This window comes from Martes martes, assembly GCF_963455335.1.
Source record: "Martes martes genome assembly, chromosome: 9".
Lineage (NCBI taxonomy): Eukaryota > Metazoa > Chordata > Mammalia > Carnivora > Mustelidae > Martes > Martes martes.
In genome coordinates, this window is record NC_137896.1 from 89,333,463 (window position 1) to 89,351,413 (window position 17,951).

Genomic DNA, 17,951 nt, shown 5'->3' on the forward strand with positions numbered 1-17,951 from the left:
TTCAATTCTTTTTTTATTAATTATTTTTATTAATATATAATGTATTATCTGCCCCAGAGGTCAGTTCTTAAGGACATGTATCTGCAGGTGGAATGGTTGGATCATATGGTAATTCTATTTTTAATGTTTTGAGGAACCACCATACTTTTCAACAGCAGCTGCACCATTTTATAGTCCATCCAAACAGTTCACAAGAGTTTCGGTTTCTCTATATCCTTGCCAAAATTTACTTCCTGGTTGTTGTTGCTGTTGCTGTGCTTCTTGTTGTTGTTCTATAGTACCCATCCTAGTGGGTATGCAGTAGTATTTCATTGTGGTTTTGATTTGCATTTCTGGTGATTGGTAATGTTGGGCCTCTTTTCATGTGCTTGTTGACCGTTTGTACATCATTGTTGGAGAAATGTCTATTCAAGTCCTTTGCCCATTCTTGAATCAGGTTACTTATTTTTTGGCCATTGAGTTGTAGTTCTTCATATATTCTGGTTATTAATCCCTTATCGGATAGATAATTTTTAAGTTTTTCTCCCTTTTTATCTTATTGATTGTGTCCTTTGATGCACAGATATTTACTACTGATACAATCCCTGTAGTCTGTTTTTACTTTTGTTGCCTATAATTTTGGCTGACATATCCAAGAAATCATTACCAAGTCCAGCACCATGAAACTTTTCCCCTGTGTGTTCTTTTTCAGAGTTTTATGGTTTTAGGTCTTATGTTTAGGTCTTTAATCCATTTTGAGTTAATTTTTCTAGATGGTGTAAAGTAAGGTTCAACTTCATTCTTGCAAATGATATCTAGTTTTCTCCACACCGTTTGTTGAAGAGAAATTTCCCCTTTGAGTAGTCTTGGCATCAAGAGTTAAAGATCTTTGACAATAGATTATTTGACCATATGCAGGAGGATTTCTTTCTAGGCTATTCTAGTCCATTGAAGTATTTGTCTGTTTTTATGCCAGTACTAACTGTTATATTACTGTACCATACTGTACTATACTGTAATATGTTTTGAATTCAAGAACTGTGAGTCCTTTAGCTTTGTTTTTTTCAAAGTTGTTTTGGTTCTTTAGGGTATTTTATCATTTTTAATGATTTCCTACTGTTTCCAGTCTTCTTTTGTTCATTGCTATATGATTTTCTTTGAGTTGAATTGTTTTGTTTTGTTTTTCATTAGTTTCAGAGGTAGAATTTAGTGATTCATCAGTTGCATATAACACCCAGGGCTCATTACATCAAGTGCCCTCCTTAATGCCCATCACCCAGTTACCCCTTCTCCCTACCCACCTTTCCTCCAGCAACCCTCAGTTTCCTAGAGTTCAGTGTCTATTGAATTGCTTTTCTGATAACTTATAGCAGCCAGGTAATCTCATTAAATACTGTGTTTAAACCACTTTATCACCCTCAGATATAAAACAGTATCTACTGACTCCATCATATGAAAAATTAAGAAACTGGTTGTACTTTTCCTATTTCTTCCCACCCACTAACACACACACATACTTCCCCCAACAACCTATCAATATTATATTTTGTGAATTTTGTCTTAGTTCATTATTGTAATATTACTACTACACTGACTAACTTTATTTTCAAGGATTATAACATATCACTTCCATATTGTAAGCAAAATCACCATTTTATATTATGTTTTAAAATACAGGGCCAGTGTTTACCAAGAGCCTTTTCATGTAACTATTTTTTAATGAGTCTATTAATTTAAATAATTCTATTTAGTTAGATTTTTAAACAGTTGTTCAGGAATAAGCATCTCTTTAGTTCTTAAAATTTGAGACTATCTTTCTCTTATCTTTATGTAAGAACAACTTCATTGGATGTAAGACTTTTGGATAATAATCCTTAATTCAGAATTCTGTCAGTTCTCTCCCCTTTTCTGGGCATAAGCATTTAATGTTTCTGTATCAGAGGCAACCCTGATATATTTTTCCCTGTGGTGTCCTGGACTTTCATTCCTGTCTCAGTATTGGTCAATCTCTATTAATTTTTTTCTATTAATTTTTTAAAATAAAATTCACTTGCTGTGCAATTTACTTTTAAATATATAATTCAGTACTTTTTAGTATATTCTTTGAAGGCTATACAACCATCACCACTAAATCCAGAACATACTTGTTACACCAGAAAGAAACCCTATGTCCATTAATAGTCATTTCTCAGCCCCTCCTACTTCTACCCACTCTGCAGCCATTAATCTACTCTGTCTCTGTGGATTTTCCTTTTCAGTACATTTCATAAAATTGATTCATGCAATATGTGGCCTTTTGTGTCTGGTTTCTTTCACTGAACATATTTTCAAGGTTTCATTGCATGAGTCAATACTCATTGCTTCTTAGAGGTGAATAATATTCCATATACATATACAACATTTTGTTTATTTGTGAGTTGATGGACATTTGAATTGTTTCTGGGTTTTTTTTTACCATTATGAAAAATGCTGCTATAAGCATTAATATACAAGTTTTAAGATTTTATTTATTTGAGAGAGAGAGCACAAGCAGGAGGAGGGGCAGAGGGAGAAGCCGGCTCCCCCTAAGCAGGGAGCCCAACGCGGGGCTTAATCCCAGGACCCTGGGATCTTGACTTGAGCTAACGGCAGATGCCTAATTGACTGAGCCACCCAGGTGCCCCAATATACAAGTTTTTGTGTGGACATTTTTTTTCAATGTTCTTAGGTATATACCTAGTAATAGAATTGTCGGGCAATATGGTAGCTCCCTGTTTAATCTTTTGAGTGACTGCACCATTTTACATTCCCACCAGGATCGCATTCCAGCTTCTCTACATCCTGGTCAACACTTGTTATTGTCTGTCTTTTGATTATAGCCATCCTAGTGACTATGAAATGGTAACTCTGTGGTTTTAATTTGCATTTCCATAATGACTTGATTTTTGAACATCTTTCCTTATACTTACTGGCCTTTTTATATCTTTTTTAGAGAAATGTCTATTCAGATCTTTAAAAAAGGACTATTTGGGTTTTAAAATTGGGTTATTTGTTGTTTTAATACTGAGTTATATTTCTTTATATATTTTTAAAGTTTTTTTTAAAGATTTTATTTATTTGTCACAGAGAGAGGGAGAAGACAAGCAGGGGGAGCAGCAGGCAGAGGGAGAAGCAGACTCCCCACTGAGCAAAGAGCCCAATGCAGAACTGGATCCCAGGACTTTGGGAACACTACTTGGGCCAAGGGCAGATGTTCCAGGCATCCCACTTTTTTTAAAGTTTTTATTTATACTCAGTTAACCTACAGTTTAATATTAGTTTCAGGTATACAATAAAAAGTGATTCAACGCTTCTGTACTTCACCTAGTGCTCATCACAGCAAGTTCCCTCCTTAATCCCCATCACCCATTTAGCCCATCCCCCCCAGCCACCTCCCTCTGGTAACCATCAGTTTGTTCTCTGTAGTTTCTGTATAGTTTTACAGTCTGTTCCTTGGTGTACCTCTCTTTTTTTCCCCCCTATGCTCATTTGTTTTGTTTCTTAAATTCCACATGTGAATGGTATTTCTCTCTCTCTGACTGACTTATTTCACTTATCATAATACTCTCCCACTCCACCCATGTCATTGTAAATAGCAAAGTTTCAATCTTTTTCACGGTTGAGTAATATTCTGCTATATACACACACACGTTCTTTATCCATTCTTCAGTCAGGGGACACTTGGGCTGTTTCCATAATTTGGCTATTGTTGATAATGCTGGTATAAACATCGAGGTGCATGTGTTCTCTTGAATTTGTGTTTTTATATTTTAGGGGGTAAATACCCAGTAGTGCAATTACTGGATCTTAGGGTGGTTCTTTTTTAACGTTTTAACTTTGAGGAGCCTCCATACTGTTTTCAGCAGTGGCTGCATCAGTTCGTATTCCCACCAACAGTGCAAGAGGGTTCCTCTTTCTCTGCATCTTCACCACCTATTGTTTCTTGTGTTGTTTTTAGCCATTCTGACACATGTGGGGTGATCTCTCTTTGTAGCTTTGATTTGCATTTCCCTAATGATCAGTGGTGTTGCAAATGGCAACATGGGTCTTTTCATGTGTCTGTGGGCTATGCATAACCCTTCTTGGGAAATATGTCTATTTATGTTTCTGCTTTGCATTTTAGGAGACTTTTTCAATCTAATCTACCCCACTGGCTAAGTTTTCTTTATTTTTTTATAAAATGTCTGTCTTCTATTACAGTGGTATAATGCTATTATTTTTGTCCTCAGTTTTTTTCTTTAGTGACTGCTCTTGGTTCTCCGAACACAGAGGATATACTTACAATTTTTTCTGACAAGTTGTGTTAATTTTATCAACTGCCTTTTAATCTTATATTGCCTTAGTTTATCTTGGATCTATTTCATTAGGTCCATGATCTTTTTAATTTTCTCTAGAGTGAGAGTACAAATTATTTATTGGCTGAAATGGGTAAACCTTCTTGCAAAATAAATTATCTTTTTTTCCCCTTCCTTCTGCTTTAATGCTATAAAATATTTACATATATCTTTGTCTTTGTTTTCAGATTGCTTGTCTTTGTGAACTATTGTGTGGAAACCATTTATTTGCCCACAAAGAATGTGGTTGAATTATTGATACTGTTTTATTACCTGTTTGTAAGATATTGCTTTGAATCCTCTTCCCAGGACATGAAATGGAAGGCTAATTGTGTATTTCTTACATTTCTTTTGCCCCTCAGATTTGGGGAAAGTCAGGGAGATCGATAGTAGATAATTATCTAGGACTCTGCCCAGCTACAGCAGGTGACATTTTCTTTGCCATTGTTAGGAAAGTCAGAAACGGTGGACCACCTTACCAAGTGTGGAAATAAAGAAAGTATTTAATTCTATGGGATATGCCTTTGGAGTTTTGTTACTGTACTATTTTAGGGTCAGCTGGTGACTGTTTTCATGGCATTGTCATGTAGGCAGTGATATGGCTAGGGCCTTATTTTTTTCTAGCAAGTGTTAGTAATGCAACTAAGGTATTTAGACTGAAGAGATTATTTCCCAGATCTTTTTCTGACTTCTTGGCCAAAAGAGGGTATATAGTAAGTCATTCTGGCTATGGTGGACGGTGCTATTTTTTTCACTAAGACATGTCTCCAGTTGGAATATTTTTCTTCTGAGCCACTTGTTGCCTCAGTCCTTCTCTAAGGTATCAGTGTAGCATTTTTAATTTAATTGATTCTCCTTTTACCCTTCTTCATGATCCTTTGTGTTGGAAGAGCTTTGTGATGGCTCCTTAAATTTGTTCTGGTTTTTTTCTCCAGTGTTTCTGGAATTTTGTGGTATGAGTTGAGTGTTTTCCCTAGCTTCTGAATGTTCTTTTCACTTTTTGTTTGTATCTTTGTTACGGAAGAAGAGGTTCATTAAGCGTATCTCTGTGCTGTCATATTTTCTAAAATCCATTCATCTCTTTTCTCAGTGTTTTCTCTTTCTTTCTCATATTCAGTTTCTTCCTTTTCTATAGATTCCTTCCTCTCAACTAGAACCATGCTTGTGTCTTTCCTCATCACAGAGTGTGGAGAACTTGCCTGTCAGGCAATGTAGAGAGAAACAATAGTCAAAAAAATGAAATCATACCATATATATTGTTTTGAAGCTCTATGCTTAATGTATCATAGACATCTTTTTATTTGTTTATTTTAATTATTTTAATAAATTTAGATATGTAGTCATTTTTAAATGGCTTTATGGGTTCCATTATATAAGTATAGTATTTATCTCATTAGTTCCCTAATGGCAGGTATTTAATTTGTTTTGAATTTTTTAAAAGATTTTATGTATTTATTTGAGAGAGCAGGAGCAGAGGGAATAGGCAGGGGGAGAAGCAGTCTCCCTGCTGATTAGGGAACCCGATGCAGAACTCAGTCCCAAGACCCTGGGATCATGACCTGAGCCTAAGGCAGCCACTTAACCAGCTGAGCCACCCAGGTGCCCTTTTTGAATTTTTATCATAATCTGCACTTTGATGAGTAGTCTTGTTATATCTTTATGAATTTTTCTGTTTACTCTAGATACACTTCTAAACATGGAATTTCTGGGAATTAAAAGTGTTTAATCCACACTGCTAAGGTGTTCTCCTTAAATGTTGAATTATTATTTATTCACCAGTAATGAAAAATTATAACTTGGTCAGTACCTTCTGATAGCATTCTTGTTAATATTTGCCAATCAAATAAGCCGTAAATATGGTGTTTATTCTTGTTCATATTTCTTTAACCACACCTGCTGAGTTTTTATTGTCTTTTTGTGTTTACCGACCATTTATATGGTCATCTTTAACCCATGTTTCCTTAGATACGCTAATGCTTTTTTTTCCCCTAAACCTGTGCACCCAGGACATTTTTTAACTCTTTGTACATATGCGGGTTAAGAGCCAATAATAAGTGGATAACAGCAGCCGCCTGCTCATCCCGCTCCCCTTCCTTTGATGACACGTCCCCTTTCTGTGCCTCTCTCCCCTGTGTCTGTGCTATCTCTCCTCAGTCTGTGCAGTTCCCGTTTCCCTCTTCTCTACTGTATCTTTCCACTCCATCCGCTCCTCTGTTGTTTCTTTCTGTCTCTGTGCACCTGCTTTTCCGACACTTGTGCTCTCTCTCCTCTTCCCATTCCCATGCTGTCTCTGCTGTGTTTCTTTTGCTTGTCTGGTTATTCCCTTCTTCTGCCCTTTCTGTCACGTCCCTGCTATGTTTTTCTCTGTGGACACGCACGCCCTCCCTCTCCCCCTCTCTCCTCTCTTTCTTTCTCCCTCCTTTCCCCGTTTTTATTTTTCTCAGTATCTGGTTGTGTGCTAGTCCAAGAAGAGTAGTAGTTTACTACTGTCCGTACAAAAAAAGAATAGTCAAATTGATCATTTTTCATTGAGAAACAGCTGAAGATGAATTATTTCTGGTTTTGACCTCTCATTATCTTCAATTGCCCATGTTTCCAGCAGCTGGGCAGATGAACAACACAAAACTACCAAACGAAGAGGCCTCCACGAGAGAATAAAATGAGAGCTTTAGTGATAGTTAGTAAATGTTTACCAGTGAGTCTTAGATTTTTATAAAACAAGCTGATTTCATATCAGTCCTTATACTCACACTCCAATATGGAAGGAAACAACAGTCAAAAGAAGTTTCTTGGATCCCGAGAGATAAATGCCATTAAATGCTAAGAGATAAAAAGCAAGATGTAAAGCCATATATGTTATATATGCATCTATGTATATGACTGGAACAAATATTAACAAATTACCTTAAAATTATGGGTTCATAATTTTTTTCCTTTATAATGTGTCTTTTTTTTTACAAGAAGTATGTATTTTCTAATAAGATACCATAAAAGTTGTTTTTGTTTGACATTAATAAAAAAGTGAGGTAAGCCAGGCTGATCAAACACAGAATGTTAGTTATGAGCTGGAAAAGGGGATTCTCAAGCTTCACATTGTATTCTAGTTTCTGCCTAAAATACCTGTTTGTATCTCCAATCTAGTCATAATAAATCCTTCTGGAAGCAGAGTGAAAGAATAGGGGTAGAAAGGTATTACACACAGTTTCTGTGCTAAGATGAAGTAAAAAAAAAATTTAACTCGGGTGTTCCTAGGTTCATGGCCCCTCTTGAAAATTTTATCCCCATATTACATCCTCATTTCTAGTTTTCCATAGGCAACTGGTCTTGTTATGCAAATATCTTTCGGCTTACAAGAATTCTTACAAAATGTATAATGTGTATGTGTGCCTGTGTTTTCAATTTATATAAAAGATATATCAGGTTTTTTTTTTTCAGTAAGCATTGTGCTTTTAACATATATCTACATTGCTAGACATGTATATAGAACCAGGTTTCTGATCATCACATAATATTCCATTGAGTGCATCTACCAGTTCACCGACATACTGTCCCTGTATGACAGCAACACAGGTTGCTGTCAGCACCCGTCACCACAAACAGTGGGAGTGCACACCCTTGTCTATACCCCTCATTAGATCTGTGTGAAACTGTCTTTGGCATATATACCCAGAAGTAGAATTCTTAGATCATAAGCTATATAAGTTTCCCACATTCGTACCAAACCACTTTCTAGTCCATATCCTAACTGCAATGCATGCAAATTCCTACATTTCCACTTTCTGCCAGTAATTTCTAGTTGGCCAGAAGATTAGAAATACAAATTTCTATACCAAGGGTTGGTTGGTTGCTTGCTTGGTTTTCGAGAGAGAGAGAGCATGTGCATGTGTGCACAAATGGGGGAAGTAGGGTGCAGATAGAAAGGGAGAGAGAATCTTAAGCAGGCTCCAGTGCCCGGTGGGGAGCCCCAGGTAGGGCTTATCTCACAACCCTTAGATGACCTTAGCCAAAATCAAGAGTCAGACACTTAACACACTGTGCCAAGGCACCTCCCTTTTTTTTCATTTTTAGTTAAATGTTACTCATCTTGAGAATCTATTTACACTATCCCCACTGTAATGTCAAAAGGAGGGAAGAGTCTGAGACTTTTAAAATTACTGTTGTGCTTTCAACCAGAATGCATTCATTTTCCATTCATCCAGTTGCAGTTAAAATAGAGAATGTGAAAAGTGCAAGAATAAGCTACTTTAATTGATTTTTTTCCGATTTTAACTTGTAACAGACAAAAGGTATGGAAGATTTTGCTAGCAATATTAAAGATTGATTTAAAATATCTACATAAAACTTCATTCCAAAAACACAGCACTAGTTCCAGATGCCCATGGAATATTTACAAAAATTAATTGTACTTAGCCAAAATGTCAACAAATCCCCAAAATAGAAGATTTATAACTAAGCTTGTATTTTCTAACCACAATGCAATAAAGTTGGAATTTAATAGCTATAATTTTTTTTCTTTAAGAAAATAAAAATTTTAAAACCTCATTCTAAACCTTTTTGTTACAGAAGGACTAAAAATGGAAAATACACTTTTTTTTTCATTAAAGACAGAAAAGGCACATATCCAAAAGTTATGGGGTGTAACTAAATCTATATTTAGAGGGAAATGGTATATTTGAACAAGTTCAATAAGGTAATACGTAATTGAAATAAGTCTTCCAGTCTGAAAGAAGATTAACGAAAAATTTTCTAAGGACCTATTATGCAGGCATAATGCCTTTTTAATGTTCTGAGAAGGACTTTTCATAGTTCTTACCTACCAGATTTGCAGAAAAAAATATCCAGTTCTGATTCTTTAAAGGTGAATAACAAACAGTTATCACTTGAGTTCCTGATTCTATAAGCTTTAATCTATACCAATTTCTTATATAAAACTTTGTGATAGAATCAGGTCTCTGATCAATAAATCTATATCAAAGGACTACTGTCCATACAATCTATATCAAAATTTTGTGTTTTAGACAGTTTGTGATTGTGTCACCCTTTACTGGTTAGTAAATTTTATTATTGAAACTACAGTTGACATGTGATCTGCATATACCTAAAAACTCTTCACAAGAAAAGACTGTCCTTTGGTTCCTATTTTGACACTGTCTTATCATTGTATATCTCTGATCCTAAACTTCAGAGGTTATAAATGAACTAGCATAAACGCATTCCTCTGAAAGAAAAGCATCTCCCAGCAGGCATCTCACTGGCAGAATGTACAATAACACATTTCCTGTATGAAGAAGAGCTATATAGGCTCATGTAAGGAAACATGACCTTTCTCCTATGTTAGCTATATTTTCCTAAGCCCAATTTCTACCTAAAAAAGTAACTTTAATTGAAAAGCTTTTGGGGGGTGGGTCTATCTGAAGGTATCTCTGCTCAATAAATGTGGGAATTGAGTCTCACCTAGATTTTAATTAAACTAAACAGTACTGAAAAAGCCTTATCTATCTCTGAGATGGTAGGAGTTATTTTCTTTCTTTTCCCATTGTGGAATAAGACATCAGCAGGTGAGTTTGCTATCATAATACTAGAAATTAAAACCGCAGCCAGCCAGCCAGCCAGCATTTGTCTTTTTCCAAGACTCTCTGCAACAGAAAATGCGAAACCATGAAAGCTGATAATGTCAGTTGATGTGTAGTCACTTAAATCTTTCCATGTAAGCCTCATTGCAGAGGCCTGAGTGAGCTGATTCACACCCAGGCCCTAAGGGATGATGAGATTGTCCGAGGAGATGCCTGAGACTCTCCCATGGACTAAGGATAGTGACTGTTTCAGTTTACTGACAGCATCCGTAAATGAATTCAGCAGAAATGATGTGATGTCTCTTGGTGGGGCATCAGCACAGATTGTCAGACCCAGTGAGGCCTATGCATTGTGATGATTGTTGTGACACTGTGGCTGTCATCCTGGCATCACTGCATGATTCTGAGAGTTTGCACCGGCCCTCGTCACAGTGTGGGTAGTGCTATGTCATACTGACAACATCCAGGGCCCAAGTTTTTGTTGGGATTGTTCATGCTTTATTATATGAAAATGACACTTTGGTCCGCTTCCACTGTTCTTATTTCACTTAACAGGAGATGTAGGACCATAGAACATAAGTTTTGTTCTCCAAATAAGTCTTCATTACCTTCATTATTTGTTTGCATAATAAACACATTTTTATAGCTTTTTTGAGATTTTTCACATACCATAAAATTCACCTAAATTGTGCAGTTTAGTGGGTTTTAATATTATTCACAGAGTTGTGCAACCATCCCCCCAATCTAATATTAAACATTTCCCACGCCCCCTAAAAACACCGAGTACTTGGTGGTTCAGTTTTAAACATCTGCCGTCAGCTCAGGTCATGATCCCAGGGTTCTGGGATTGAGCCCAGCATCGGGCTCCCTGCTCAGCGGGAAGCCTGCTTCTCCCTCTCCCACTCTCCCTGCTTGTGTTCCCTCTCTTGCTGTCTCTCTGTCGTAAATAAATAGTCTTTCAAACAAAACAAAACAAAACACCCTGTACACATTAGCGAAGTCCCTCTGCATTTCTCCCAGCCTCTCACCCCTGCCCCAGCCCCGGGCTATGGTTATTAATCTGCTTTCTGTTTCTGTGGATTTTCTGCCTCTGGACATTTCGTATACATGGAATCCTACAGTATGTGATCTTTTGTGACAAGCTTCTCTCACTTAATGTTTTCAAGCTTCATCTACTTTGTAGCAGTGTGTTCATTCCTTTTTATTGCCAAATAATATTCCGTTACATAGTTTATTTATCCACTCAGCAGTCAGCAGACACTTGGATTTCTTCTACTTTTTTGGCTATTCTTAGCAAGTCTGCTGGGAACAGTCCTTCCAAGTTTTGTGTGGATGTATGTACTCATTTCTTTGGGCAGATGCCTGGGAGCAGATATATGCAAGAGTGTATGCTAACTCCACATTAAACCATCTGAGGAACTGCCTGCTGTTACCCAAAGTACTGTCACCATTTTGCATTTCCACCAGCAGTGTGTGAGGGCTCCAGTTTCTGCACATCCTTGAAAACCCTTGTCTTTGTCTGTCCTTTGGGTTTTCACCATCCTAAAGGGCTAACTAAATATATTTTATTATGAGGGAGTTTATTTTTAGACTCTTTCCTGTTTTTAAATGTTTGTGACGTTTTATAGGCAAGAATTAATCCAAAAGAGATTCGAACTAGAAACAGAAACACAGACACACACCAAAGCCCCTGCTTGAATCAGATGTAGACATCTGTTTTTCACCCCCAGTGGTGCATACCCTGACTGGCTGTACCCCTGGGATGTTCAGGGGACTTGGGCTTGGAAGCGATCGTCATTTCCTCTGCGTGTGCACCACGAGGCCCTCAAGGCTCTGCTTGCAGAGTCCCACCACGGCCTCCCTGCGCATGGGCAGCTCATTCGTGTGTCTGAGCCTCTGTTATCGAAGGTCTTACCCTCTAGAGATCCAAGATCTGCAGTCATTGCTCTCCCTGGCAAAGCTCTGTCCCCAGCTCTCCTTTCAAAAGGCGCAAGAAGTAGGTCCAGTCTTCCTCTTGGGTTCCCACTTCTTTCCTGGAAGTGTTTCCTCTCAGGTCTTCACTCTGAACCATTTTTCACAGGTCATGCTTTCTACTCCCCTTTCCTAGAAACCGGCAGCTTTCCTGGGTCTGTTAAGTTTGCCAGTACCTTATTTTTAAACATGTCTCCGAACTAAGTGTGTTGTGCTTCAGATGGTCAGAGCATGTTGACAGCGGATTTATCACCTTCCCTTCAGTGGCTAGAACATTTCTTTGGCCTAACATACGTTTTACTTCTGTTGAGCTCACCAGAGCCACAAAGCCTCTATAGCGGCGCTCTTTTCTGTCTGTTTTTGTTTTATTTTCACTTCTTAAATGGGAGTTCAACCACATTGTACAAAATTTGAAATGTATAAAAAAAGAGTATTTGATACAGGACGTCCTTCCCACTACTGTTCCCCAGGCACATAGCTCTCCTTTCCAGAGCTCCTCAGTGTCATTAGTTCTTGCACATCTTCACAGAGATTTTTAAAACAGCTTTATTGAAGTATAATTTATATACCATAGAATTCATCCTTTTTTTTTTTTTTTTTAAGAGAGAACAGGGGGGAGGGGCAGAGGGAGAGAGAGAATCTTAGCAGCTCCACGCCCAGAGCAGAGTCTGATGCGGGGATCAATCTCAGGACTCTGAGATCATGACCTGAGCCAAAATCAAGAGTTGGATGTTCAACCGAGTGAGCCATGCAGGCGCCCTTTAAGCTCATTTTTAAATTACGTATGTGGAATGTCTCAGTATGTATTTCTTCCACCAATATTTTGCATTTTTCAGTCTGCAAGCCTTGCACTTCTGTTGTTAACTTTATTTCTGAATATTCCATTCTTTTTGATGCTGTTGTGAATGGAATTGTTTCCTTAATTTTATTTTCAGACTGTTTATTGCTAGAATATAGAAATACAGTTGATTTGGAGGGGGGCACCTGGGTAGCTCAGTCAGTTAAGCATCTGACTCTTGCTTTCGGCTCAGGTTATGATCTCAGGGTCCTGGGTCAGGCTCCATGCTAAGCGGGGAGTCTGCTTCTCCCTCTACCCCTACCCCATGCTTGTGCACACACTCTCTCCCCCCCCTTCAAATAAATAAAATTTAAAATACATATATTTTTTTATATATCGAGAAGATAAAAAAACACAAATATATACATATATATTTTTTAAATCTTCTCGATTTATATCTGCAATCTGGCTAAACTTACTAGTTTTAATACTTCTTTATGGATTTTTTAGTATTTTCTATGGACAGGATCATGTCATTTGCAAATAAAAAAGAGTTTTACTTCTTCCTTTCCAATCTGGGTTGTTTTCTTTCACAGGTGTTTTATCACTAAGAAAGCAAATACATGCATGTGTCTTTTTTCTCACAAACTGGCCGCTTTGCTTTTTATACTTAATAGTCTATCCTGAAAGTCAGTCCCTTTCAGTCCCTAACGTGCTTCCTCCTCTTACAGCTGCAGAGAAGATATAGTAGATGACCAGTCGGGCCTGTCTTCCTCACCACCTTCCCTAGCCTCATACATTTGGGGTTTTTTAACATCACAGTAGTCTCCTAGTTTTATGTTAGTTTTTTGCAGTTTATAATCTCGATCATTTGTTCTTTCTAACACTTCTGTACTTTCAGAGATGCAGGTGCTCCCTTATTGAGCTGGGGAGCTGGGGAGACTGGCACAGAGAGTGTTCTCGGGTACAGACAGCTAGTGAAGGGAGGATCTGAGACCGACTTAAGTCTTGGGACTCCAGACACAGAGCTTTTTCTACTGTGTCAAAGTTATTGTCATTCCCCCTGCCTAACGTGTAGGGCTTTACAATTACCCCTTGTTTGATTTGGCATCATTCCTGTTTATTATTTTGGTTCTTGACAGTCATTTAGGCCCTCCCAGATATGGATCATACGAGAAATCACCTGCTTCCCATATCTCCAAGACACATATATGAAATGTTGAAAAGGAATAGCCAGAGCAAACCATGTAACTGGACACCTAGTGTTTAGTGCTTAGTAAATACTTGCTGTTGGATCCAAGAAATACACTCATAAAAGGCCTCTCTGTGTTAATAATGTTTGGTAAGAGTGGTTCAACCAGTTATGGTTCTACCAACTTATTTTATCATTTAACCCACATAACTCCCATCTTGCCCTCAAAGATGTCATGAGAAGTTTTGTCATTTTATTGAAATCTCATTGTACTCAACTCACATTCTTTTGGCTGACCAGTTAGTGACCATATCTACTAGAAGAAACCAGGCTAACCTGGCAGGGCTCATTCTGCCTGCCTTCCTGAGCACTAGCTGAAATGTGCTTATCTTTTCTTTGATCTCCAAATGCTTGCAGATTATTAGATTGGTGATCCATTCTAGAATTTTACATGTCGTCATTGTTAAATCCAGTTTGCAATGCTTATCTTTTTGAAAGTTAAAACATTTCTTGGTTCCAGGTATCAAGTTTCTAAAAGAAACTATTTCAATTTCCCGAGGGCCCCGGAATATAGTTTATCTAGTTCAGGGAGCGGACATTCTTAGTTTCCTTTCCTAACTTGGCCTTCAGTTCACCTTTACCAAATTTGCTTAAGTAGACAAGTACCTGGCATTTATAAAAAATATAAATGCCCATACCCCTCCCCTAGAGATGCCACCTCATTGTCCTGGGTTAGGACCCTTATCCCCCAGGAGATTGTTGTAATGAACAAGTTTAAGAAATACTGTTTCATACTACATTTTGATCATCTTTTTGTCTTTCACTTAACATTCCACCATCAACTTCAATCCATGAAGTTGCCCTTCTTTGCTGTAGCTGCTCTGAACATAATTATAAAGCCCTTTTGGGTTCTTTAATAATTTTTGTAATACTCTAGTCCCTTGGGGCTTCTCATGGGGCCTTTCACCTCTTTGTATTTACCTGTGTATAAGTTTCTGAGTCTGATCTTACTAGAGAGCACCCTCTGCACCTCCCCCACCACCTTTAGTCATTCCTAGCCCTCTTTATCTCTCATCAAAATTTCATTCTGAAGACTCACCACCCTAATCTTTGGCTAGCATCTTCCTCAGTTTTTTCAAGTCCCATGAACATACTCAGTCTTGATGTCTTCCCTTCTTTTTCTTTTTGTTTATCTTATTTTTTTTTGAGTTTTCAGAGTCATTGTTTATTATCTCTCTATTTATTCATTTATTATGTTCAGTTAGCCAACATGTCTTCCCTTCTTAAAACAGCTCAGGCCCTTATCCAACAGCAGCAGCTTTCCTCTCCTAGTTATAAACGGTGCTGGAAAATTTCCCATTGTCACAAGCTTCCTGGCCACTTGATCTCAACAAATGGAATCCAGTGAAAAAGTGCTCTTGGTAACTTGTATGTTTTCTTATCCTGTGGGTGACTGTACGATTGACTGCAGGTAGTAACAGGGTCTCTTTTGTTTTTCCAGGTGCCAGACCATGTGATTTCTTCTGATTCTGTTTCATCTTCTACCAGTAGTTTCTGGAGCTCAAGCTCTACCCTTGGCAACAAGCAAAATGTACAAATGTTAAACAAAAGCATACAAGCAGGTAAATTACCTGAATTTAAACATTTCCGTTAAAATACATCTTTAACATATGTTAAGATACTCAGCCTCAAAACAAAATGAAGATTAAAACTATACTCAAATGCCATTTTTCATCTATCAGACTGGCAGAAATCTAGGTCTGGTAGTAAGTTTGTGGGCACAAGTGTAAAGAAGTAGGTACTCATACGTTCTGGTTGAGAATACAATCCTACAGACAATTTGGCAATTTCAATCAAAATTACTTTGACCTGGCACTTTTACTTTTGGAATTTAGCCTATAGGTATGTTTTGCCTATGTGCAAAATGACAAGTGTACAGAATTAATCATTGAAGTAGTGTTTATTTTTTTTAAGATTTTATTTATTTATTTGACAGAGATCACAAGCAGGCAGAGAGGCAGGCAGAGAGAGAGGAGGAAGCAGGCTCCCTGCTGAGCAGAGAGCCTGACGTGGGGCTAGATCCCAGGACCCTAGGATCATGACCTGAGCCGAAGGCAGAGGCTTTAACCCACTGAGCCACCCAGGCGCCCCTGAAGTAGTGTTTATTGTAGCTGAAAATTTAAATCGACTTAGATATCCATCAATAGCCAGCTGCTTAAATAGATTATCATATGTCCATATAATAAAGCATAGTGTGAGGACACTCTCTCTCTACTAAGATGACAAGATCTCCAACATTGATAATTAAAAAGGAAAAGCAAAGTACTTTAAAAATAAAGGAAGATAGTTGCTTGAATGTGTACAAAAAATTCTCTGGAACCATGGGGTTACAAACTGAATGAATGGAAAACAAGAATGTGAAGGAGGCTTTTCACTTACGTTTTTCTATATCTTCTGATTTTATACAACAAAAATAAACGTTGCCCTTAATTTTTTTTTTTTTCCACTCAAGTCTTGACTTTATATCTGTCAGCCTCTTCCTTACCTGGGTGACTGCCAGTAGGACTATAAGCATTAGCTATCTTTCTCACTTGGGATCAGAACTGAAATCCTGGGGCCCCTTGGTGACTCAGTCGATTAAGTATCTGCCTTCAGCTCAGTCATGATCAGGGTCCTGTGATTGAGTCCCGCATTGGGCTCCCTGATCAGTGGGTAGCCTGCTTCTCCCTCTCCTACTCTCCCTACTTATGCGCGCACACGCTCGCTCTCTCTCTCTCTCTGTCTTTGTCAAATAAATAAATTAAAATAAATCTTTTTAAAAAAAAAGAACTGAAACCTTTACCCATTGAATCCATGTTAGTTGTTTTTTTTCCCTCTAATATCTAAATTGACTTAGAAGTAAAAACCTTTCTTTCTTTCTTCCTTGCCTTCTTCCCTCTCTTTTTTTCCCCTCCCCTCCTCTCTGTCTCTCTCGCAGTCACCCCTCCACACCACCCAGAGGCGGCCTGCATTTTTGAAGGCTTACAGTTTTCATTTACTGAATTGAATACACATGTCAAATAAGTCTCAAGGCTACTCCCAGAATATCTGTGGATCTTTTTCCTCAGGTAACTTGGAGATTGTGAATGGTGTCAAAAAACACACTCGAGATGTGGGGATGACTTTCCCAACTCCAAGTTCTAGCGAGGCTAGAATAGAAGAGGACAGTGATGTGACTTCTTGGTCAGAAGAAAAAAAAGCAGAGAAAAGACTTCTTGCCACCTATCTTGGGGACAAAAAGTTAAGGAAGAACAAGCATAGCTTCTGTGAAGGTCAGTTTCTAATTCCAGTTTTGTAGCCAAAGAACTAATGAATTTCCAGTCTCTCACAATGCTAAGATTCTTTATTTCTAAATGACTCTGTTGACCCCGTCTCCCCAAACAATACCTTGGCACACCTTCTAGTACTAAAATTACAGTCATGCTGGTAGTTTAGCCAACTCCAGGGCATCCTGGTGGTCTGACAGCTGAGCCCCCGAGAGCCTATATTACACACATGTCTTTGATGAGCACAATGGAAAATCTCTTTTCTTTTTTAAAAATATTTCCCATAGGAATTTCATGGTTTGTTCCTGTGGAAAATGTGAAGTCTGGTCCTAAGGAAAACCTGCCCAAGCATCATGGCCCTGGTATCTGCTGGTTTGCACCAATAACCAACACCAAACCATGGAGGGAACCGCTGCGGGAACAGAACTGGCAGGGACAGCACGTGGACAGCCACGGGGCACTAGCAGGCCCCGGCAGAGAGCCACCGAGGCCGTTTGTGAGAGCAACACTACAGGTGCAGTGACACTGAGTTAATTTTAGCTGTAGGTTTAAAGGGGTCAAGGGGGACATAAAAAGAAGCTAAGACTGTGACTTGGCCTTCTGAAGATCAGTCCTGTAAGCCTCATTTCTAGCCACCCGCTCCTGCAGTTCATCTGTTCCTACTCTCATCGTTAATCAGAGGCTGCCTTACTGTTAACCGTTGCAGATTGGGCATTGCCACCTGTACCTGGGGACAAGGCAAGGGAAGAGAGGGTGTTGCGATGCTGCTCGTGGGGTTCGTGGGCTCCTGCAAGTGGCGCG

At 38.4% G+C, this 17,951-nt stretch overlaps 1 protein-coding gene across 1 annotated transcript in view; it reads left to right on the forward strand.

The window, feature by feature from the left end:
- Positions 1–17,951, forward strand: part of ALMS1 (ALMS1 centrosome and basal body associated protein) — a 202,301-nt gene that overhangs the window by 180,563 nt on the left and 3,787 nt on the right. The window contains exons 16-18 of the mRNA XM_080813640.1: positions 15,347–15,467; positions 16,953–17,156; positions 17,438–17,664. Of these exons, the coding sequence (XP_080669766.1) occupies positions 15,347–15,467; positions 16,953–17,156; positions 17,438–17,664 (552 nt within the window). The remainder of the gene's footprint in view (positions 1–15,346; positions 15,468–16,952; positions 17,157–17,437; positions 17,665–17,951) is intronic.